General features: G+C 37.3%; 1 protein-coding gene across 2 annotated transcripts in view; it reads left to right on the forward strand.

Moving 5' to 3' along the window:
• Positions 1–25,651, forward strand: part of NKAIN3 (sodium/potassium transporting ATPase interacting 3) — a 330,136-nt gene extending 304,485 nt beyond the window's left edge. The window contains exons 6-7 of one of the 2 annotated variants that reach the window (XM_059855788.1): positions 20,888–20,971; positions 24,645–25,651. In XM_059855788.1, the coding sequence (XP_059711771.1) occupies positions 20,888–20,971; positions 24,645–24,658 (98 nt within the window). In that variant the 3' untranslated portion in view covers positions 24,659–25,651. The remainder of the gene's footprint in view (positions 1–20,887; positions 20,972–24,644) is intronic. The other variant, XM_059855701.1, reaches the window with a different exon arrangement.
• Positions 25,652–26,169: the final 518 nt, after the last annotated feature.

The following is a 26,169-nucleotide window of genomic DNA, read 5'->3' on the forward strand; positions in this document are numbered from 1 at the left end:
TCTGGCATTCATGTACACAACCAAATATGCTTGAAGACATACGTATTTAGGTACTAACAACTTCCCAAGGTGGGATTGCAATTTCTGAATTTCTTCATAGAGATTTGTGAACCTCTTACATGAGCCAGTCACAGAGATGAAAATTATGTGATCCGTGTTGCATACATATAGATATGTATGTCTGTATGGATGTACATTTACATTTGGATCAAAGCTCCTGAAGCCTCTTAATCTGTTTTTCCAAAGGACATCTTTATCAGCAGTAAAATTAATGGAGAGGACAGACCAAGCCATTTGCAGTGTGCAGTATCCCTCTGATCAATAATTATGCTTACAGGCACCTAGACCATGTATTTAAAATTCTGACCCCATATTCTTGACTTGCTTTTGTCAATGAAATCCTTATATATGTGCTCATGTTGTTCCAAAAGTTTGAAAATGTGCACACCTTAAGAAAGTATTTCTCAAAAAGTCATAAAGAGAGTATTGGTAAAATCTGAATAGGCTGAACATTTTGGTAGGATGCTGTGTGAAAAGTGGTTGTTAGAATTGTCTGAGGATGTCACCATAGCCACATGACTGGGATAACCATTGGTAAAAGCAGTAGAGAGAATGGAAAAATATTGGATGAGCAGAGGAGCGAATACAAGAACAAATTAAAAAAAGGAACAACATGTGATCATTACAATTACTTCTTATTTATGAGGAGATAAACAGTAAAATAGCTCTCTCTAGGGGAAAAAAAGATCTAATGTCAATAGCATTTTATGGTTATAGCATAAGTAACATGCAACTAAATATTTATTTATAAATTTTTATTCATAAATCTTTACAGAGTTGTTCTGTTTTTTCACAGAACAAGTCTAGTGGGTGAATATCCTAGGAAAAATTTATTTAGTTTGTAGGAAGGTATTTGATAATACCTGGAAAATCTTATTGAAAACATAATTCAAGTAATTCATGTCTGTGATGGAAAAGCAGATTGTTTCATTGAAAACAGTGTGAAGGACTATAAACAAAATATTTTTCCATTGCTACAAATGGTACAATGTTCAGTTCTCCATCATAATGCAACAGACATTAGTATCAAATCTATTTTAACACTTTCATTTAAAGGTTTTTATTAGGAATAAAATATATCAAAGAGCTCCTCAGATAAAATTGAGTGGTAAGGCATAAGCATGGTGTGCACATATTGTACTGTGGAAAGGCAAAAGAAGCTTGGGTAAAGATGGATGCTGTAAAGGAGAAATATGAACACTTGCAGAAGAAACATAAATAAAAAGAAGGGCTTGAGGAGAAAAAGCCCAGGAAATGCTTCCTAGGAGAGCTGGAAACTGCCAGTTAGGCAGGAACTGGTAACACAGGGCATCAGCAGATGGCACAGCAGCACAGTGGCTGTGTGGTTTGGGATGCATAAACGCAGCCTTTGCTCCGTGAAACCAGACTCTGCTCCTGTCCCTATGGCAGTGACGAGTCCCAGCAGCAGCCAGGGCTTTGTAGGGATAGCTGGAAACTTTGTTTATGAGACAGCTAGTAAATGCCTGGAGCAGGGTGGGGCTACATCAGGTGCTAGGGGAGGCCTGCAGGCTGATGAGGAAGACACAAACTGCGGTGCCTTTGAAGGAGAATCCTGAGTGCACATCCACACCCACCTGCCAGCACAGATGCATCGGTACCTGGGAAGACAGACTCTACCATTTTTTCCAAAAAATACTTTGTTGGCTTTGTTTAGCCCTCTACAGTGTGCTCCACACACCCTGTTTTAGGCATGTGTGAAAGACAAAACTCCCAGGAAAGTTTCCCTATTCATGGGAATTGCAGTCATGTGCTACAGACCAAATGTGACTTACACACTCAAGGCCTCACGAGAGGGTTTCTTCCAAGTTAATGGCCCTGTTCACTTTGAAAACATGTCTAGTTCAGAAGAGATGGGGGCTGCTTCATTTTCCTTTTATGGTGAGCCCACCTAATTGTCTTTTGAGGGTTTCGAGCCACAGGATACAGTTGGAAATTTAAATCACTGAGAATGGAGAACAGGTCACATATTTATCAACCAATAAAACACATCAAGTGCTAAGGTGATCCAGTATGTTGAACTAACCCAGTTCCCATTCTCCTCAATTGACTCAGGGGTCTGTATTTAATTTCTGTCAATGACAATTTGTTCTACTGTTACAAGTGGAAATCACCTCACTTGTCTTGGAAAATGTGGTGTAATGTCCTTTCTTAGGAATGGACAAATGTCCCATTTCACTTGTATCTTTACATTTGATCTTCTATACCCTTGTGTGAATTGGTTTTCTTTGTTGGCAGAGAATGACCTGGGGCAGGGTCCAGAGCAGTGCACAAAGGACAGAAAAAGAGGAGAAAAGAAGTGGAATAGATGCAGCTAGGAGATTTTAGAACAATTGGAAAGAAGTAATTTCTGACTTGCTACCTTTTTTATTGCCTTCTAAGATTCTGAATTGGATCAAAAGCAAATAAACAGCCCTTTAATATCTCCCTTTGTGTGTTAGTGCCCATTTGTGTTTTAGAGCCCTCTATGCTTATAGATAAATACATTATAGACAAGTGCCAACCCCTTCAAAGGAATCCCATAGATATGTTTTGAATAAAGAAACCTCTGTTTAAGGCACAGTAAGAAAATTGTTTGGTTTGATAATTAGCTGAGAAGAACAGGACTTATTCTGGAGAAATTCACATTGCTAACTTGCAGCATAATGAACAGAAAATTATTCTAGATGTAAGCACAATGGTGCTTCAAAACAGATTGAAAGTTGACTGTTTATATTAGGAAAACAGTCCAAAAACCTGCAACTAAGACCAATTTTATATATTTAAATATGATGCAGCAGATCTTTTTCTTAGGTAGATGCAGCTATTCCATCATATTTTTCGCAGTAGTTTGCACAGAATAAATCCTCAGCCATCTGAGTGTCAAAGCCTCCCTAATTAAATATACTCTGCAATATTTAGTGCATTGAGTTAACCCCAGTTCTTGGTCTAAAACCCATCAAGCAGACTTAAAAATTAATAATAGCTGCCTGTTTAGCCTCTATGCAGTGCTTAAATGGATTTGGAGCCTGACATTTCAGCTGATGGACACTTTTCTGAACAGTAATAATGCTTGAGGAAACATTTATTTCCAGCTATTGCTCACCCTACCTACATTTCATACTGTAGTTAATTTTTACTTAGAAGGAAGATGGTAGCAGGTCAAAAGGAATGAAAAAAAATAGACATGTAAAAGGCATACTATGGTAGTGGGGTTATTACCTTCCATCATTCATCCTAATGAAAAAGTCTATTTATATCTCTTCCCTTCATTTTTTCATTTCTTTCTTTGTAGATCTATCAATCTCTATAAGCCCTTTTGAAGGCGTAGAATATGTGAAATCTGTAATCATAAAAGCCTGTCACTATCCTGTTTGTGAATCATTTTCTCCTAAAAATGAGCTCAGAAACTGATTTCCACCTTGTCAGAGTTACTGTTTTAATTCAGTGGAGTCTGGAGACTAGGCAAAGTACATTGCTGAAATCATGATTAAACTTCTAAATAGTTTTTTTGAGAAACAGTTGTTAGCACTACTACTGCTAAATGCTAGTTCATAAATGTGACACTGACACGTCAGAAGTGATAGTTCTGTACTGTACTGGATTTTGTGGAGTGGAAACTGATTTGTAAACAAATTTCATAAAGAAATAGCAGTGAAATCAGAGGGGAAGGTTTGCCACAAAACTACAGCTGTGACTTCAGCATCTTTGTACAAATGAGTCTGAAATGCCAAAATGCCAGTCCAATGAAACTTAAACCTCTTTTGTGCATGGGCAAAAATAAAATGGAAAGGGCTTCCATTCTCCATGAAGATTTATCCCCTAAATGAAAACACAAGGACAAAATTAATAAACAAAAAAAAATTTCTTTTTTGTCTGTCCTCAGTGCTAGTTGTGTTCACAGCTCAGCTGTACTTTCAGAACAGAGAGGAAGATGAACTTGTTTTTACAAATGACAAGTTTCCCCATATTGTGGTACCAATATGACCCTCCATATGCTATCATTAGAAAGATATTAAGTAAAGCAAGAGACATTATTACTTCCTCTGAAAAACTACTGCATTGCCTTATCTGACATATGGTATTGCATTCATTCACACCATTGAGCATCTGTTCTCAGTAATCAAACAAGAGAAAAAGGATTTTATATCACATTTAATTTAATATTTATAGTTACACAGTAGGTCCAGCAATGATAAAGTTCCTATAAATATGCTATTTTTTGCAAAGTGAATGAACAACTAGCTAACAATAGCTAATATTAAAAATATCTGATTATCTTTATATATAAGTATCCAAGTTCCCTTAACTAAGGAGTTTTTGGGAACCCACTACTATTAATTGCAATAGTAGTGGGTTGCCAATTATTGCAATTGCAATTGTACATGCAGTTGAGTCCATTTAAATTCTGAGAAAAGAATTTTTGTGATAAACTGTTTAATATCAAGGACCACCAAGACAGAGAATTCTGCACTACTCTTCTGCTGGGCAATACAAGAATCAAACAGCCCCAGTCAACAATTGTCCTAAATTATCTCCTTGAAAATGAGGACTTAACAAAACTTGTCAAACAGCAGCACAGGCCATCTCTGGGCTTTAGCATTGACCACTCTCACCTTTAAATGATAATGACCTGAAACAAAAGTGTGTGGTTCCTGACCAGTGGATGAGTATGCTTGACACAGACATTTTAAATGATAATAAGTTTTACTGCTTGGCAGAGAAACAGCACTATAAGCTGCCATGTTGACAGCATCCTCCTGACTTTTGTGTTTCTGGAAAATGAGAGTGACTACTGGTATTTTTGGAAGGCTTGAAAGCAGTTTGCATATTTCTGTTCATCTGGACAAGAAACCCAAAACCCCAGAGTTTTGATTCATCTGTTTTGGAAAAGCAACAGGATCGGGTTTTTTGCCGGGTATATAATATTGCTAGGCATAGGATAGTAGTGGGTTCATAACCAGATGTATTCTGTCGTTCAACTGAACAATTTTCTGAAAATAAAAAGTGGCCTCATGCAGAGATGAAGTGTCCAACATGCCTGTCCTCAAAGGTGGTCTGTGACATCTGGAAAGCCAGGGAGCCCAGCCCATGGCACAGGGGGTTCCTGCTGCTCCTTGCACTCAGGTGCTGCCCACATTTCAGGGTGGCTCATTCCCTGCTAGCAGCCTCTGTGATCATCGTGCAGATGCCTACCCTGAACTGAAGGAGAGGTTGTGGTGTGACCAGAAATGTCACCAGGCATATCCAGGGGGCTTCCTCAGTTCAGCTGTGGCCCAGGACAGCCCCACCAGACATTTAATGGAGACAAATGTCAAGTTGCAGTTTCTGTGGGCTCTAGAGGTCTGTCCAGCTGGAGTTTGTTGATTAGATGCAGACTCATCTGTTTACTACCCTACTTACCTTACTTACCTGACTCCACTTTCTCCTGTAGTGGAAATATAAAGGATAAAACTCTGTTCTAACAAGGCTTTATGGTTTAACAACTTTGTATGGTCCTACAGTCCTACTGATGTCCTCTTTATTTATCATTAGCCTTAGTGTTTGAATTACCTGAAAATGCATGCTCATTCCTACACTAAACTAACCCAATGAATTCTGAAGCATTTAATAAAGGAAGAAATACTGCAGGGAAGTTACACTATTTAAATTACCTCTACATAGTGTTTCAATTTATTTTTGTTTCTTTTCTTTTTTTTTTTTTTTACATTCAGTTATCATACATTGCCCAAGAAAGCATTTATTCTAGTTCCTATGGGAACATATGCATAGCTATAATACACACAAGCAAGGCTAAAATCTTTGAGGTGGTGTAAAATAAAAGCAATTAAACAATATAAATACAAATACTAGGGAAAAAAAATCTTGATTCTAGGTAGGCTATTGGCAAAGAATTGCAACAAAGACGTGATCTCCCTTTTTTTTCGGCTTAAAAACCATGGATGAGTAATCTCTCACAGGAAAGCAAATCTAAAAAAAAAATACTCATGCAACTGTCTGCTTTTCATTCCCCTAGCAAAATGTGCAAAATGGTCTTCATTTCCAGTTGTATTCTCCATTGACTGTTGCAAAACACTGTTCTAACAGATTGTCCTTAAATAATAGATGGGGCAAAGTGTACGGAAAGAGGAGTCTTAACTGTGGAGTGTTTCTAGCAGCAGCAGAAGCTACCTGCTTGGAAGTACCACATGTTTCATATGGGATCCAACATGTAAGGTTTGTCCAGAGAGGGTGCAGACAAAGCATGAGGAAATGGCATCATCTAAATGAAGTGTAAGCCAATTCCAATTTTTTATTGGTTGGACATAATTTACTCTAAGGTGTGACTCAAATAACTTGAGGAAATACCCCTTGAGTTTCTAAACCACTTCAGTAAAATATTTTAGTCTATCTTCACTAAAGAATTAATTTCTTAATGTTGGGTTGCTTGAATAGGTATGGAGATAATAGTCAATACATCTGCATGCAAGCCAGCAGCTCATTGATTTTTCATTAAGGAAGGGGATAAATCACGCAAATAGTAAGAATACCTCCAGTGCATTCCCACAATTCCTCCCTTAAGCACAAGTCAGAAATTTCTTCTTGAAATTCAGTAGAAAAGAATCATCTCAGTCACTTTAGCAAACACAATATTATTGGATATTGTCCATAATATTAGCAGGTCAGAGCAGTCATGATTAAGTCACAGTACAGTTTTGAAATTTTTTTTGTGAGGGACGAAATCCCGAGTGCCCGGAGCCAGCTGTATCTGGCACTACAGACAGCTCAGTGGGTGAGGCATATTCTCCTCTGCTTCATACCTTGAAATGATACTTGGTAATTTTGATCAAGTTGGAATTGTCCAATAATTTTTATTTTTATTTTGTAAAAAGTTGAGGAAGAGTTAAATTTAATATTTTTTAAAGATCTCTGTTATAGCAATGAATTGTGTGAGCATTCAGCTGCCAAAAGGTGCAGAGCTGCAGTCACTAGCCTCCATCCACAGGTCTGGATTGTGACTGTAGAAATATGCACATATATTATATGTAGTCATTTAAATGAGACTTTAGAAGCACAGGTAAACTATTTAGGAATATCTCTAAGGAAAGCAAAATAGATTTTATGTACTATCTTCAGAAAGCACTAACACAGTTTTCTGAACAGAGGTATGTGTCAGAATGGTATTATATCATCATGAGACAATTTTACCTGTTTTGATAAATATCTACATGTGTATATATGTATATATGTATGTAGGTGGGTATGTATATCCATATGGATGGGTATGTAGTTGAATATATATATATATTTTGGTTCAAACACAGGTATATACAGACACCCCTTAAGTTTGAATTGATTTCCAGACTGATAGCTAGACAGTTTTTAAAGGCTAATTCGCTACTACCTGATTAATTTGTTTTACAGGTACAATTAATGTTAAACATTTCCACCATTGATTCAGAACATTCAGACTAGATATATGAAAGATTTTTTTACAGTGAGGATGGGGAAACACTGGAAGAGGTTGTTCAGAAAAGTGCCAGGTGCCTCATCACTAGAAACAAAACTGAAGGCCAGCAGCCTGATCTAGATGAAGATGTTCCTGTTCAGTGCAGGGGGATTGGACTAGATGGTCCTTAAAGATTTCTTCTAAACCAAATTATGCTATGATTCAGTGATTCTATGAATATTATATGCCATAGCACATTAAAAATATATATATATCTATATGTAGACACATACACACATTTGTGCAACTGTGTACAAATTCAACAAAGGCAAATGCCAGGTCCTGCACCTGGGGAAGAGTAACACTCTGCACCAGCACAGGTTGGGGGCTGACCTGCTGGAAAGCAGCTGTGCAGAGAAGGACCTGGGGGTCCCAGTGGGCAACATCTGTCCATGAGCCAGCAGTGCCCTGGTGGCCAAGAAAGTCAAAGGTGTCTGTGCTGCATTAGGAAGGACATTGCCAGCAGGTCAAGAGAGGTGATCAGGCCTTTTAAGTCTGGAGAAGAGATGAGAGGAGAACTTATCAATGCATACAGATATCTCAAGGGTGGGTGTCAAGAGGATGGGGCCAGACTCTTGTTGGTGGTCCCCAGTGACAGGACATGGGGTAGTGGGTACAAATTCAAACACAGGTAGGTCCACCTGAGTATGAGGGGGAAAAAAGCCTTTATTTAAGGGAGGCAGGGCACTGGAACAGGCTGCCCAGAGAGGCCCTGGAGTCTCTTTCTGTAGCTATTCACCAATAGCAACCTGCTGTAGGTGAACCTACAGCAGATTGTTTGGACTTCACAATCTTCAGAGGTCACTTCCAACCCCAAGAAGTCTGTGATTTTGTGATAGAAGACAATTATCTTTAAGTAGGAATATACTTATAACCATGCAGTTTTCTTTTAACTGGAGGTCATACATTCCCTTAAAATTTTTTTATTTACTACTCTAGTAAATAATATTCTTATTAAAATGGAATAATAATTCTGATTTTAGGGGTTATATCATTTAATGAGAATTCCTCAATAGTTCTTAGATCCATGCATTGCTTCCTTTCTCCCAAATATTCAGTATGCTCCTTTTTTTTTTAACTGGCTCATTTGATTCTAGTTTCTACTAACTTAATATTGATTTTGTTTTAGTCTCCACCTTCCACCTCCTTGGCCTTTCTGTTGAAATTAAATCTGTCTTTAAATGGATGCTATCCCAACCCCCAGTTGCCAGCACCTTAGCCTTTTCACTTAAATTGCATCTATTGTTAAATCAATCTTACTCCAGCACCCAGCGTTGCTCTCTTGAGCTTTCCACTCAACATCACATACAGGCCTAAGTGGTGCCCATTCCTGTCTGTACCTTTCATCCAGCTGTTCCATTAAAATGAAACCTCTTTACAAATCCATTTTCCACTTCCAGTAGCAATCCTCTTACTTCTCCATTTCTGAATGGCAGCTGCCTTGTGTCTGTTTTAGTTTGTGGAGCTCAAAAAGAAACTTTTCCGACTCCCGCACTTCTGTGTAAACACCATCTCTCCCACATCTTAACTGTCATGCAGATAGGTTATCCTGATTTTTGGGTCTCAGCTTGAGCAACATCCATTTCATTGTTACTGCTGCCTGAGAGGTAATTTCCCAGTCAGCAAATCATGTCTAAGAGCTTTGTCTGGGAAGAACTGCTGCCTTGGCGTGGGAAGCGTCAGCCGGGAGCGAGTGATGTGCCCCCGTAATGAAAGGGTGTGCTGAGCCAAGGGGGGCACAGCTCTACACTGGGCTGTAAACTGTCTTCATTTCATGCTGAAAAGGAATCTGGGAATTCAGGGAGCAAGGAATGGTTAAGACAGCTGTTCATTGAGACAACTGTACCCACAGCTTCCCTGATATGATGTGTAGCTCCACCTGTTTGACAGACCCACCAGACTTGCAGATGAATTAGCAGTTTTAGGGGTCAGAGTTCTCAGTGTCTTTTCCTTTATGCTCATGCCTGGCCTGAAAGAGAGATGGTGAGGCTTCTTCTCAGAAGAAAGAAAAGTCCTCCCTTCTTCTTTACAAGTAAAGAAGAAGGGAGGCCTCAAAAGTAAGACAGATCCATGCAGGCCACCTGAGTTGAGAGACTGCCACTAATTTTTCCTGAAGATAAGGTTTGTTCACAATTCTAGTAGCACTAAGCTTTGAAATAGAGCAGTAGAAAAGCCAAACCTGCTAGTTTCTTGTTTTAAGGGAGTATCCATGACAAAAATCATACAATATGGCTATCTTTTTATCTGATGGGTTCCAATGTATGTAATCATGCATTATAGCCTTAGAGGATATTCAAACTACCTAGAAAAGTGGGTATTATAAATTTAAAAAGAGATGGCTATTCAGCAGTCAGTGAAGTACATTGAACCAGGCCATGAATTTCAGGTCATAGTCAGGTAAATTTTGAAGATAATTTTATTTGGTAATGGATACTTTCTCAAAATGTGGCAAAATTGAAAAAAGTTGAATAAGAATTAATTAACCACCATCTTTGAAAATCTCAGGTCCAAATCTCATAAATCTAAAGGCAAGCAGCATTTTCCCCCAAGAAAAATTCTCAGTTTTGTTTGGAAGAGAAAGGGATAAACAATGGTTACTGACAAGATCAAAGCAAGAGAAATACCCTTGAAAATAAAGTATCACAAGAATTTCTTAGTAGAACCACAGTAAAAGAGCAAAAGAAAGGAGAAATTATTAAGTCAGTTAGTCAGAGTATGGTGCTAATTAGCACCAAGGTTGTAAGCATGATTCCTGTATGGGCCATTCACTTAAGAGCTGGACCCAATGATTCTTGTGGTTGCCTTCCTACTCAGAATAATTGAAAATATTGAAAATATTGAAATATTGAAAATAATTTAGGTGATGGCTAGTAAACACTTTCCTTTATCCTGTGAAATTCTCATCTCTTCTTTAGTTCTCTTTACTTTGTTTCTGATGTCATCACAACTTCAACCTTTTTTAATTCCTCCTGTTTTAAACTTTGACTTGTTTTCTATATGTTGTGCTTTTTAGATTTTTTTAGTTGTGCTATTTCAACAGCCTTAATGGTTTCAGATAAGCAATATTTAAAGCAAGAGGCGTTGTCTTAATAAATCAGGAGATATAGCTGTTATGGTTTTCCAGCTGGGCCAGTTGGTCAAATAAAATATATTGCCTGCTCCTAGAAAAGCTGCTTTTTAAAAAGGCTACATTATATTTATTGCATTTAGTCTGTATTGCTGATGTGCTTTATTAACTCTGGCTCACAACAAGTCTTTCTCTCACCAGTGCTCTGTGATTTGGGTCATAGCTGGACTCACTTCAAACTTCATTTGACATTCTTTTGCCTTGAATCAGTAAATATACAGTTGGTTTTGCTAGCAGAAATTTAATCTCAGTTCATCTGTGGTTTTCTCAATATCACAGACTAGATACAGCAAAACTGTGGCATGTGACTCTCATCATTTATGTGATGGCTTTTATTCCTCTATTCCTTGGCATTGATTTCTACTCATTCTCTTTTCCTTCTTAATTTTGAAAATCTGTTGTTTTGGAGGACAGAAATTTTAGAGTTACAAGGTTTTCTGAAAAGTGTGTTTTTTACTTTATCTTTCTTCAGGAAGAGTTTTTTTATGATTGAGGGCAGTATTGCATTATCTTTCTTTTTCATTAGCAGATTGATTCACTGGTGGCTTCAAAGTGAGTGTTAATCCTGTTACAGACTCTACTGCAGACATTCATCTTTCCCCTAATATGAAATGATGCCACTTTCTAACAATGAGAAAACCATTTTCCAAGCCATCATGTTTGCTAACACATGTGATATTTCTTTTTTCACTCCATCATTTATGAGAAGACCACTGGTTATTGTAAGCTCCCATTTTATAATACTCTACCTTCTCAGCTCTATTTTCAAAGCTGAAAAATTAGTCATTTTATGTTTCGGGGTGTTAAGGAGCTAATCTGAGTTGGTAACAGAGATGATAATACCAAAAGCAATATTAAGAGATGAGAAAGTCGACTTGAATGTGAAGGTAGAGCAGCAAAAAAATCAATAAAAATATGAGGAGCAATAGATTTCCTCATTTGCAGAGAAACATAGAGAGGCAAATGGGTATTCATGGATGCACTTGGATGAGATCAAGTAGTAAACTTAGCAGATGTATCCACAATGGTCATATATTCTGAAGAATATAGAAGAACTTGGTAGTGCATTTACTGGAGTTAGAAAAGGCTCACCTGATACTGATAAACAAAAGATTATTTTGCTGGCTTCCTCATTTTGAAAAATTAAAAGCAAGAAGAAACAGAAGACTACGGTTTGTTGATTTGTATTCATTCACAGAGATGAAAAATTAAAAGTAAGATACCGAGAATTTGGAGATCACTGAAGGGATTTATCCACTTCTATTTGCAATCTGTAGGCTTTCACTCAGAGAAGGCACAGTAGGACCACAGACTTCTGCTGGGAGGGGTGTTCTGCTGGGATGAGAGGAGGGCTCCATCAGTGCTGGAGGAAACATTGCCTGCCTAGCAGAGGAAAAAATGTAGTTTGGATCTAAAGACATTAAAACCCTGTGAGGTTTTCTACCCCCTGGTAGAAAACTTTGGAGTCTGCCACCCCAAGGATTGAAGCGAGCAGACTGCCCCTAAGGGAGGTGTAGCTGTGAGTGCAGTGTAGATGCAGAGTGGGGAATGCACACAATGCCCCACACAGAGGAGCCAATGTCATGTGGTGAAGCAGGATTTCTACTCAGAATGTCACTCTTAGTCTGTTGAAGACAGGTAGAGAAATTATAAAAGAAATAAAATTAGGCCTTGGTCTGCTAAATTCAGAGCTGGCCTGTCACTTCTAAGTGCAGCTTAGTAGTTTGCAAGTTCCCATGTAAAAATAATCTTGGGAATGAGCATCTGTTAAAATAACAATCTGTTCCTAGGGTGAAAAATAAGTGCACCTGTATAATCAATAAGTTCTGTCTCATGAGAATCAGTAGAGAAAATATATAAACTAACTAAAAATACAGAAGTTTGATCAATATGCAAAATACCATGTACTGACCAATGAACTAAGTGTGAATGTATTGGCAATCAATAAGATCAATAAGATCTGACACAATGCCTTCTGATAATTCTATAAAATATGACCTATACAATAAAGATGGGGCTTTTACTGCGTGAAGAAAATGGAGTCCTGGCTGTTTTATTACAACAGCAATCATGAGGGCAAAGGGAGGATGATAAATGAAAAGGAGGATGAGGAAATGGAAATGGCCTCATCTAAAATGGAAAAAAAATGTTAAATAATGAATGTTAAATAGTGTTAATGGGTTTGATATCATAAAGTGGAAAATAGCATTAGATCAGTACTCTTGAAAAAGCTGACAACTGACCTATTGGCTACTGGAAGTACAAGTTTTAGCATCTGTAGCCAGGTCAAGTTATCAAGTCTTTTGAAGTAAAGATGGTAGCTCTGTACCTGGATCCCAGCAAAGTCAGCTTCTAAGAAAGGAGGGGCCAGGGAAGAAGGAGACTTCCCTGACTGGCAGCAAAAGACATAAACTGGCAGGCATGTTAAGCAGATTTTAAAGCAAATAAAAAAGAGTTATAAAGGAAAGAAAAATTGCAACATGGGCTCAATGTGACAGAGCTTTAGTCAGCCAGACCTTTGAAGCGGATGTGCATGATTTCCTTTATAGGAAACTTCCCCAAAATACCACAACACAAAACTCATACAAGGCAGAATTAATTACATTATAAACCAGCATGCTTTTTAAATGGAAAAATTTGAAGTTACTGCATTATACAGAACAGAAATGAAAGGCTTATAGCATTTCCTGCATTGTTTTCTATGTCTGTGTGGTTGAAGGACCATTTGAGTCACAGCCAAGTCTCTGGCTTCTTGATTTGCAGGTGTTCTGCTTGGCCTGCCAAGTTCTTTCCATCTTCTCTTAAGGCCTGCCTGGTTTGCTGCTCCCCACTGCAGTCTCTGCTTGAGGAGCAGGTTGGCAGCTCCTTCCCTCTCTGGCTTGCACCCTGTGCTGTGCCATGAACACAGAAACTCTCCTGAAGGCCCTTGGTTCACTTTTTATGAGACAAGTAAAGACACAAACACATGAAGCAAATATCATGCCATAGAGGATGATAGTAGCAAGTTTCAGAAGCAGTCTTTCATCCCTAGGAAGGTGGGAAGCTGGGAAAATCCAGAATCACTCAGTGATAAGAGGAATCCCTCCAGTCCTGTAACCTACTTTTTAAAAACAAAATTAATGTTCTGTTGTGAATGGATGATGTGAACTTTCTTCAGTACATAGAAATCCTTTCCTCCAAATGTCACGTGTTCTAATATGTCATGAATTTGATCTTGCAAATACTTTTATCTAGGAATTTTATCTTTAATTATTCATTAGGGTTGAACAGGTTCAGCATTAATTTCAAAAATAGGGAATATTCATTTCTCTAAAATATCAGTGGCTTGCAGTTAAGGTTAGAAAAAGCAGCTGTGGTATTCTTGGGTGTATAGTAATGAAGTAGGTATAAATATTTCAGTGTTGAATCAAAAATAAATTAATTGGATCATACTGACAAATAACTGAACCCAAAAGTAATGGATACAAAGAAAGACAGGTCAGGAACAGAGCTCTGTGGGACTCAACTGATAGGAAAAAAAAACCAACTAACAACTTGAAAGAACAAAACAACTAACCTGCAACCTAGCAATGAACTGTAAGTGGAATAGATCAATTCCAGCTGGTCTGAGATCTGCACTGAACATGTTTGAAAGAACGCTGTAGTTTATGGCTTCAAACTCAGCAGTAATATAAAGGCACACTAATACATAGTGTGGATTCCTGAATTGAAATACCAAAAAAAGATCAAAGCATAACTTCAAAAAGCAGATTCAGAGTTGTGTCTCTTTTGAAGTCAATTTGGACACGTTTATTGTGAAGATCACGTGTCTGGAAGTGTGACTGAAGCTGTAACAGCATTCTGTACAATAGTCTTGGGAATATTTGAGTTGCCATTTTAGTGGATAGATTGGATGGATTAGTAGGTAGAACTCAATGGCTTGTTGTTCTCCCAATATTGTGTGAATATAATTGTGATAGATGTAGTTTCTGGGCATTTAATGTCTTTTATTAATGTTTTATTTTTCCTTTGCAGGTTTAATTTGTACATAGGCAGTATAGTAACATAAAGAAGAATCACTGAACATACTGCATCAAAAGGGAATAGATCAGAAAGGGTACCTGAAAAGAAAAAATAATTAACTAGTGAAGACTAATTTTTACCAATTTTACATCACTAATTTTCTTACTGTATTAAAAATTATCTAGGAAGTTTTAATTAGTACTGTTTACAATTTACTTTGGTCACACACAGAAAGAAAGCTACCCTTCACTGTATTTGAAATCTCAGACTAGAACTAGCAATGGCACCTTAAAATACAAGCCTCAGGAAACAAAACAAAACAAAACAAAACAAAACAAAACAGCGTTATCTGTTTGAAATATTTTTAAATACAACTTCCATATATTACTATTCTCACAGGGATGTTAGCATTTTCATTAAAATGAGGAACAGGAAAATATAGAGACCTATAAAGGAAGAAGATGTATAATCAGATATACTTAGTTTGAATTGCATTGCTGAAAAATAACATAAGTCACAGCCAGGTATGCTGAGATGTACGGGATAGTTGATGCCCAAGCTGATAAGTATTTAGAGACAGTACAGTATAGCATTTTAAAGCAGAATGGAAACTACTCCTCATCAACTTAAACTTTGAATGTGGGTTGGCAGATAGCACCATGTCAGGAAAAATGAATGTTTTCTAAAGCCTAAAGGAAACAATTTGCACATACCTCCAGTGTAAAGCGTATATATATACATATATATATATATATATATATATATATATGTACACAGTGAATTAGTGATAATAAACTTGTAGTAAATATTACTTGCTAGCAAATACTTTTCTACATGCTTTATGAGTGATAACCATACTTTTCTAGGGACTTTTACCATGTAATGGTCAGAAGTCCTTAATGATATGAAAGTGACTGAAAATTACCTACTTTTAGGGGAAAAAAACCCAGCCAAACACCAGAATCAGACAGTCTTCTACTTAGTTTCAGTAGTGGGATGATATGGCTGTAAATATCTTTCAAAGGGATGGCACAGAGAAGATTTTTGGAAGATACTTTCAGATTTGGAATGACCAGAGGGGGTCTGAGTTAAGAAGGTTTGAGCAATTTTCACTTACTAACATTGTGGATCTTCTTCATACTTCCTTTATCTTACTGGGCAGTCATATCCTTGGAGAATAAATGATATTGATATCTTGGATGTCACATCTCTAGTAAAATGAGGACAGAGTTCAGTAACAAGGACCATAGATAAAATTTCCATGCCAGTGCCCTTTCTAAGGCAGCTTCTGAGATGATCCTTCTTTCAGTGCCTCCCTGTAGAGAAGTGGTGCTTAGATGTTACAAGGCAGGGCAGTTTTTAAAATTATGATCTATCCCACTGGTGAAGACTAAAAAGAAAATGTGGTGCAAATATCTTAATAATTACTGTGGAACATTGAAATATTCCCCTTCTAGCTTCCAGTAATAAAAACTTAAGTAAAAGGTTCTCTCTTAGTAATTTTCTACCACTTTATCCTGTTTTAACCTGATTACCATCTGCCAGTAGTTTATAGAGACAGAGAAGCAATCAGAGTGCCACAAAGGATTACTGATATCTCTTCTTCTCACTTTCTTAATTGTCCTGCAGACATTTTCCCTCCTTTAGTCCTCTACATAAGTGAGAAGCTATTCCTGTGATCCTGCAATGGAATGTGTGATTCTTCTGCTACATGGCTTGGGACTTAGGTGCTCAGGCTTAGTATGAAGAGGGGAAAATGGGTGGTATTGGCTCCAGACAGATGGCTTGTGCAGTGAAGGGTGAAAGGGCAGTGGATCTCTTGAGGAGGGAAGGCAACTGAAAAAGCACTTTTTTCAGAAAAAAACTTGCTTATCTGGAAAGTTTATGTAAGCTACCAGTGCAAACATTGGAAAGTCAAAAGTTTGGATTTCATGCATGTAGCACTGACTTATCATCAATCCCCCAGTTTTGCTTCCTGTTCCTAATTGATTTTTGTTCTTTTCTGCTAGTTACACCCTCCCCAGTTGCATGCCTTTTCTTAATGAATGTAATTGCATTGATATATTGCCATTCAATAAAAAATCTCAGTACAAGGAAAATACTTCAGTGCAAAATAGTATTTAGAACCCCAGAGGTTAAGAAAATCTTCTTTCCCTAAAAATACAAGTTTGAACACTTGCTAGTCTGCCTCTCTCTTGGAAAGGAGACAGCTGAAGGTGCCAACCATTTGAGCCATCAGCTTCGGGGCTTACTCCCATTTATAAAATGGAGAGGCAGGCATGAATAGAATATAAGGTATTCCAGGCTAAGAGACTGCAGGATCTCCTAAGACCTGTGCTATTGCCATGTTGCTGCTCAGTTCATACCCTGCACCTCCTGACATGCTTAGAATTTTTCAACTTTGAAATAAGAAATTAGTAACATACCAATGAGCTGACAAGCTCTGGCAGCTGTATGCACAGGGCCTGCCAGCAGGTCAATGGGATATTGCCAGAGAAGCTGAATTCCAGATGAGAGGGTGGAAAAGGAGAAAGGATTGGTTTTTTCTGAGCTCTGATTCTCTTACACTAACTTCAAAGGAAAGCAAATTTTAACTTGCATATGGGTGAATGCACTGGATAAATAGTAGTAAGGCAACCCGAAATGTCATCTGCCCAGGAAAGAATAACCCTCAGAATTACTGATGACAGTGGGTTCACTTTCTTCAGCCAGCAGCATACTGCCCTTTTCTCACTCGGGCAGATTATGACAGCCATTGCTCTGATATGGCCCGTGAATGAATGAACATCACTTTAATGGACTGCCTGTGGTGGACAGCCAGCACAGATTTGCACTTCCAAGCACAGCAGGTAGTGAACTCTAAAGGAACATTTCACACTGGCCATTAAGCATCCAGCATGACCACAAAACTGAGGTGACACAAGGAGAGAGCAATTCCCTGGGAATAGGGATCATGTTTTGCAGCCAGCTGCAGATAAAATAACCAGCTTCTGCTGTAACCTGCTCTTATCTGTGGGATGCTAAAAAATCCTCTCCCTGGGATTTTAAGTTTCTCTCTGTATGACTGTAGTTAATGACTGGACTACATGGGGAGTTTGTTATTTAGTGACTGAATATCCCTACTGCTGACAAGTTGTGGTTGTTGGTTTGGTTTGGTTTTTTTTTAATTTAAAGCATAGTCCTATAGAACTGTATAGAACACTTTTTTTTAATTGAACTTTCTTCCAGGCTTATGCAACTTTCTGAAGCTACTTAATGTAGTCCTGTGAATCTATGGCAGAAACTATCCATAATCCATTAACCAGGCAGAAATAAACAAAACCAATTATTTTATATCATCCCTAAACCAATGTTTTCTTCTTGGAAAACCTACATAAATGTTGCTGTATTTACTGCTGGCCAATTAAATAGAGGTTTGTATGCATCCAAAAGTTCGTTCAATGTAAAGTTTGAAGATATTTGATGCCTGCTTACGCTGAAATGTACATAATAATGTCTGTGCCTCCAACGAAAATAAAAATTAAATTTTCTGTGTTTAATGGCCACTTGTGGTCATAGTCCTGGAAGACTACTAATTATAAGGGATGAAAATACCAGGTAAAATCAAAATTAATTTTTAAAACTAGAAGTAACTTATAATTCAAATAATTGATGACAAATCTTCATATAAAAGAGCTATAAGCCATAAAATAGAGTGCATAATGAAAAAAGGCACATTCCATTGCTTGTGTGATGGAACAGCTTCTTGCCTTGAGAATGAGCTTCACATAAATTTTAAGGTGAACTTCAGCTTTAATGCTGCATAAGATATCTTGGATTGCAAAAGAGAAAGCCTCAGCTAAACAGGCTTGAGCAGCTCATCTCAACAGTTCCGGGATGGTGCTATTAAATATATTCTCCTTGTCAGAACAAAGACATGTCTATATTGTCAATCATTAATGCATCTCGACTTTATTTCTTGCTCAAGAAGATTTGTTGGTAGAAAGGCTAGTTACTTTTCATTCTCTCCCTGCTTACAATTGCAGATAATTCCTGTAATTGCTGAGATGAATGATGTGAGGTTCTGAAGTGGTGAATTGCCTCAAAAACATTCTTTTTCTCCTTGGGTTAACGTGTGCTGAATTAAAAAAAAAAAAAAAAAAAAAAAAAAAAAGACAAAAACCCCAATCAAACTAAAAAAACCCCAAAAAACACTGTGGACATAATTTCTTCTAAAAAATTATTAGTTAGTAAATGTGTAATGTATTAGACATCTAACATTTAGCTCTGAGGTTCCCAACAAATGAAGGAGATCGATCTGTTAAAGCATGTCCAGAGGAGGGACACCAAGTAGATTAGAGGGATGGAGCAACTCTCCTATAAGGAAAGGCTGAGAGAATTGGGATTTTTCAGCCTGGAGAAGAGAAGGCTTCAGGGGTGAGCTAATTGTGGCCTTCCAGTACCTGGAGGGAGCCTAAAGGAAAGATGGGGAAGGACTTTTTTGAAGAGCATGTACTGACAGGATGATTAGACCTTATGAAGAAATTCTTTATTGAGAAACTGAGGAGACTCTGAAGCCGTTTGCCCAGAGAAGTTGGATGCCCCATTCCTGGAAGTGCTCAAGGCCGGGTTGGATGAGTAGCCTGCTCTAGTGGAAGGTATCCCTGTGGCAGAAGGGTTGGAACTAGGTGATCTTTAAGGTCTTTTCCAACCCAAACCATTCTCTTATTCTGTGGTTTAAAAATCAACTTTTACAACAGTTCATCTGCAGCTATTTCCTCTGAAAGGATTTGATCCCACTGGTGCTGAAGTAAATTTTGATGCATGTTACAGCATAGACTGACAACATTCTGAAGGACAGCTGTGACCTGAAAGAAATACAGTAGAAAGAGGAGGTGCAGATTGGCTGGGACGGGCACTCAGGCTGTGCAAACTCTTCAGCACATTATGTCCAGCTTTAAGAGAACAGTCTTCAGGAAGCAGTGGTGCTGCATGTTTGAAGTTCAGTTCAATATGATCAAGTTAAGTTTTTAGCCATTTCTGGACTCAGGAGCAGAAGCAAACTGAAATCAACAGGAGCATTTCCACAGATTTCAGTGGGTATTTTATTAGTCTGTCAATCTCTAAGCTTTATTTTCCCATCGCCTCACCCTGGATAAGCACTCTTGGTCTACCTAGTGCACACATTGACTGGGAAAGGACTGCTTTGTCATTCATTGCTCATTCAGCAATTACCATAATGAGTATCAGAATTCTGCTTAGGACTTTTGTCTATGTGCCTATATATAACAAGTGAAGGAGGTTGCTTTCCATGTGACCAAAGAATCCTACTGTACTGTGGGTTTGTCAGCTCTGGACATGTCTACAAAAGGCCCTTTGAAATCAATAGAATAGTCTTTTTCACAAACCTGCTTTTAAGATTCTAGAATAGCATGAAATTTTGGCCTATTGGAGCTGCTTAAAACCTTACCAAAAAAACAAAATCCAAGACTCAGACCAAAGTGTCTTTTTTAAAAATCATTATCACCATAGAAGGGACTAAAAACTTCTCAAGAGCACATTATTTCTGACATGAAAAGTAGAAGGATTCTGAAAAGGTGTCCTGACCCCACAAGTTCATCCAGAGAAGATACTGCTGCTTTTTCATATTTAGTGATCACTTGTTTGTTCTTAACTTAGCTCTCATGCATTTGGTTTTTATTTGTGCTTTTCTACAAGTCCATTGAGCCTGAAGAGTTTAGGTGAAATTAGGTTCACAGGCTAAACTGTTTCCATTGCCTAAATTTCTAAACACTTTTAAAGGAATTTAAGGGGAATTATTAAATTTTATATACATATATAAATATGTATACACACACACACACACACACAGAGACAGATATTTCCCTTAAGAGAATCAGCTATTTTACCCCTTAGTGGTTTCTCTTTACATGCTCTGCACATCCATGAATGCTCCTTTTGCACACACACTGGCAGGAGAGTGTATGTCTGCTCATCCAACTGCTGCCTGATTTTCCAGGCATGGGGCTAAACAGACCCCATGGAAGACAGAGCATGGAACCTTTTGCAAGCAGTTTCCACAGCATCTTTATCTACTTGCTTTATTTCTTGTATGCAAACCTGTGCATGAATTTTATTTTTTTTTTTATATAAACATAATTTGTCCACATTTCTTTTTCAGTTGACATATTTTCATTTCCATTTGTTCATTTCTGGAACTGTTGTATTTTCAGTTGATTTCATAGGCGGACTTGACACATACTCCTTCCGACAGCCCCCCCAGGAACATGTTGAGTTAAAGCCTGTAAAGCCTGTAGGTAAGGTTCTGGTCTCACAGACCACATTAATCCTTCTAACTGAACTGAACTGAAAGCTAACCCTCTCCTAAAATAATTTGGGCATCAGATTACTGATAATTTCATTATATTTTAATTAGAAGTTAATTGAAAATTAATCCCCATAACACATTGGAGTAAGGACACTTTGTCATTGATGGCATATCTGCTAAAGCAGGAATTAGGAGATATCACCATGTCTGCCACGTCGTGCCTCATCTTAACGCAAGGAGAGGCTCTCACTGAAGGATGGAATTGCTTCCTTGCTGAATTTTTAGCAAGAAAAGAGCTGGTTTAGAGATTCTGCATCTGCAGAAACCTTAATGAGATTAACCCATTTATAGAAAAGCAGTAGTTTTTACATTTGTCCAACTACTGAAAGAAAAAGTTTTGCTGAAAAACTTCTTGTCATCTTAAAATCTATCTGTAGAATTTCACTGGAAGTTAATTATCTCTCTGTCATCACTTATTTGCTTGAACCATAAAAATCATTTTCATAGACTCTTCCTGCTTTGCTACCTAGTGAATAAGGTTGAATGCATATTTACTCTTTTTATCTGGAAAAAAATTAGGATATGGAGTGACATTACTAGTCTATGCATTTTGGCAGAAGCTCATAGAACTTCAGGTAGATGGTTTTTCAAACTATTATTGGTAAACCAGAAGTTGTTAATTTGGAAATTCTTTATGGCTGGAACTTGTTGTGATGTTGCTCTCTGTCTTTAAATTTAGCTTTGGGCCTTTCATGCCTCTTAAATGCAGCATGAAATGCACACACAGCTAATTGACTGAAACTGATTTAATGACTCTATTTTCTTATCAGTTAACAGAATTAGAATTAGAATGGATTGAAGGTTTTTCCTGCTGTACGCATGTGCTCACATGCTCAGAGTTTTAATTTAAAATGGACAGTTGCTAAAAAATTGTTTGGGCTTGGAACTTGACACCTGAACTTTGTGACTTTATTAATTTTTGCAGGATTTTATATTTTATTCATGATGCAGCTTTCAAATTGCAGAAATAAAGAGACAAAATTTTACTAAAAATGTATCCAAATATTACAGAATATGAAGGCCCAAAATTATATTAGAACAGGAGCAAATAACACATTAAAACAACTAAACAAAGTTATGACTTTTGACTAAGTACATGCTCTACATTTAAGTCTACATTTCTTTAGTAATATTACATTAAATGTCTATTTTGCTGCATTTTCTGTGAGAAAGAGGACTGCAAAATGGGGGTTTGAATCTTCTCAATAAGCTGTTAGACTAAAAAGTTAAATTGATATTCAGGAGCAAGAAGGCCACACCTGCAGCATTTACATCTCTCCATAAAAGATTTTAATCTCTAAACCTGCATTCAGACTAGTTTTAAGCATCAAGTGCATAAATCTTTAGTACTTTCTTAGCAAACCTAGTATAATTAAAGAAGACAATAAAAGAAATATCTATTAAATACTTACAAATACATTCCTGCAAAATATATGCTTTTTTTTTTTTCAGTAGAAGAGTCACAGCATCTGATAATTTGTTCTTGATAGGAGATTTTCAATAAGTAGCTCAAGGGATTTGGAGGTTGTTGGTGATCTTACAGTACTGGAGAATAGGAGTTATCTCTCCATTTCCTACGAATGTGTATCCTTGTACTGCTGGGAGAGCCTCTCTGGCCTCTTTATTGCTTCAAGGAGTATAAAACTGGGACAGAAATTATATTGGGTTTCCTTTTTATTGATGTTTTGGTTGTATGTACTGAAAGATATAGAGGACCTTTATCTAAGCTGGGAGGGAAATTATGTCAGTGATCAAAGTCTGAGTTAAAACCCAAATTGCTGGAAATAGTTTGGTCAGTGGATTGTGCCAGAACTTTGCAGATGTTTATCTCTCTGCAGCAGGTTAGACTTCTTGACTTCTTTTGATAAGTTAATTGCTGTATGTATCAGTTACATACAGTCTGAAAATTCTTATTATCTCTAAAAAGGGACTTCTGGTGTCTAGGTTGTGCAAAACTCCATTTCTGAGAGTTAGAATTCTCTTAGAAATTAACATGAATAATGCTTGTAAAAATACATGAAAAGCCTTTATAAATGTTACTTTATAGATGAAAGCTTGGCTATATTTCCCTTTTTCTCATCCCTTTTATTTCCTTTATTTCATTCAAAAATTAACTAAACATAGCCCACTGAAAATACAAGGCTCTGTGGTCTCATCCAAGCTATGCAGAAGATAGTCTGCTTTAATCAAGTGCTCACATTCAGTACAATGTCTGCTTAGTGATCATTAATGATTAGCAAGACTAAGATTAGTTTTCCTACTCACCTCTGAGGAGAAGTTAAGTTTGAACTTGTTCCCATGGGGAACAATTTTTAATCCAAATGATCATGGCTTGCCCGTTTGCTCTTTGTTCTGCCTGTAACTCCATTAGACTATGGGACAAGGAGAAGCAGGAACTTTGCCCTCAGCCATGCAGTTTCAATTAAGGTGTATGTAAGGCAGGAGACAACAGGAGGAGTAGAAAAAATATCATTGTGTTGTGTCAGTTGGGACTAAAGCATATGGACCACGCATAAGAAGACTGTTGTGCCTGTTTGAATCACAGAATCAGCAGCCAGGTTGCTCAGTAATATTTAGAAACCCTTCATGTGGAAAACAGAGAAGCATGGTGGCTAGCAGGAAAAAATATGAAGATACATTTTGGCTTGCATTAGAGGTTATTATTAATAATTATTATATTATAATATATGTTAATAGGATAATATAATATTCATGCTATAGTAATAACAATGTACTAATATAGTAATGAAAATTTTAATTATAATTGTAATGGTAGTAATAATAATAAAATAAACTAAAAGTGCTACAGCTATCTGGGCAGACACTGAATCCCTAATTCTAGTTAGGGATGTCCCTAGCCTTTTCAAGAACAATACTAATTTGTGCTTGTGGAATTGATCCACTGTATGAGAACTGATACCAGTGGAGAGGTCACCACTCCATGATGCATCTGTGTGATCCTGTCCTGTTTCTATCTTCTCCTGAGACTTTACCCACCTTTAAATTGCTCTGAAAGACCAACATAGATTTTCCAAGATTACACAAGTGAAAATGATTACAGGGAGAATACATAGATTCAGCAGATGTGTCGCTGTGGTGAGGACTATAAATAGTGTGAGTCCAGCTCAAATGCTCATGTTTGTGACCAGATCACATCAGAATTTTATAACTGGGTGAAAATATGTCTCATGCTGTTGAAATATATTATGCTAAAATGAATACGTGTATATATATATATATATATATATATATATATATATATATATATATGTATAGTATCATATTATATATATAATGTATACTGTGTATCAATATCATATATTGTATGAGCTTCAGATATGCTTTACCAGCTATGGGACTTCTCCCAAATGTTTTTTGCTTTTGTGGTACTCACAGTACAAAGCTACTGCTTTGCACCCAGCCATTCATTCTTGAGTCATATAGGTGAGTCTCACAGCTGATGAAATTATTGACCACGTGAGATATAACCACTTGTTCATTAGTTACTAACCTCTCAACTTGTATGAATTTACAGCTTATTAATTAGAAGATAGACAAAATAAATTTTAATTTGTGAGTAATTCTTATATTCCACTTTTTAGGTCGAAGTAAGTAATGAACATGGACTCAAGACTTCTGCTGCTGTAGCTGAAGAAACAGATTTTAGAAGAAAAGACCAACCTTGTGAATCATCCTTCTGGAAGAAACCCACCACATCTGTTCCTCACAGCATGTGGATTGTTCTTCCCACAGGCTCAGTGTCATTATCAGCGTTGTTATTTGGTAGATCCTTGTAGATGATCTTGAATTTTTAAATAATTTACTTATATGGACACTTGTAAATTGTAAAATTTTTTCTTTTTTAATTTCAGTATTTTTACAATGTTTAGTGTTGAGGCATGAAAACAAAACAACCTGTGAAAACTAGGAGGAGGGTGCATCTTTTTCAAAAGTTCAGTATTTTTTGACTGAGAGGATCATACTGTGCCTGGTCAAGATTGTGTCAGTAAACAGTAATTTTGACTCCAAAATATTCAGTGGGAGTCAAACCCCAACAGTGATCAAGAGATCATTTCAGTGCTGTCTTTAGAATTCACAATGTCACTCCTTGCATCTTTGAACTGCTGAATGCAGCAGGGATTGATGTATGGCTCTTCTTACCCAGATGTTCAAGCACTAATGTACTCACCTAATTATTGCAACTCATGTATGACTCCTCCTTTCCTAATCTCTTTTGCCCCAAGTCCATCTCGAGTAGCTGTCTCTGATTTGAACAGAAGTAGGATGACTGCTCAATTGATGTCCATCTCTAGGAACCCTTACACCCAGGGCTGTTTAGATGTCTGTGATTTGCACATTTTTAAACTCCTTTCCTCCCTTCTCCCAGGAAGAAGCCAAGCATGAATGTACAGTACAAGGCACCAACTGAAGCCTTAGAAGCCTCTGGGGACTAATTTTCTCTTAATTTAAAAGTAAACAAGCAAAACTGAAAAATGTGTGTAAAAAATTGTAAAGTTATTTGTAAATACTTCTAGACAAAGAACATGTATGTAACTGTGGTATTTTGTTTTCTATTCTGTCACCACTAGCATAAAGTGATACACAAAGCTATTTTCTCTGGAGAGCTGTTTTTAACAGAACACTTTGTTTCTTTCATCTTAATTACAGTATAAAGTGCTGTGTAGATTTCTATGCCCCAGAGAGTCTCATCTCTCTACAGAGCTTATGTGCCTCAACATTGAGCAGAAACATCATGAGGGTTTTGAGTCTGTTTGTGGTTTTGCACTTTTTTCACTTAAACATTTCATTGGTGGAGTAGCCAGGAAGGCTGTTCCTTCTGATGTGTATTTCTCTACCTCTGCACCAGAGGCTGAACAGTTTCCCACAAAGTTCCTCCATAGGTACCCTAAGAAACATCCAGCTGATCCTGAATTCAGGTCCTGAATTTTCAGTCTTCTCTTCTATCGTGTATTTTCAAGTCTGAGCAGGTGAGAGCTAGAAGAGAGCTTGTCTCGATTCTTTCTCTCCTAAAATCTGTGTAATTTACCAATATGAACCTATTGGGGGTGCTAATGAATACAGTGGAAGCAGAGTCTAATATTTTCAGGTGACAAGGGTCTTGTGTGA

This window comes from Haemorhous mexicanus, chromosome 1 (assembly GCF_027477595.1).
Source record: "Haemorhous mexicanus isolate bHaeMex1 chromosome 1, bHaeMex1.pri, whole genome shotgun sequence".
In the NCBI taxonomy this organism is placed as follows: domain Eukaryota; kingdom Metazoa; phylum Chordata; class Aves; order Passeriformes; family Fringillidae; genus Haemorhous; species Haemorhous mexicanus.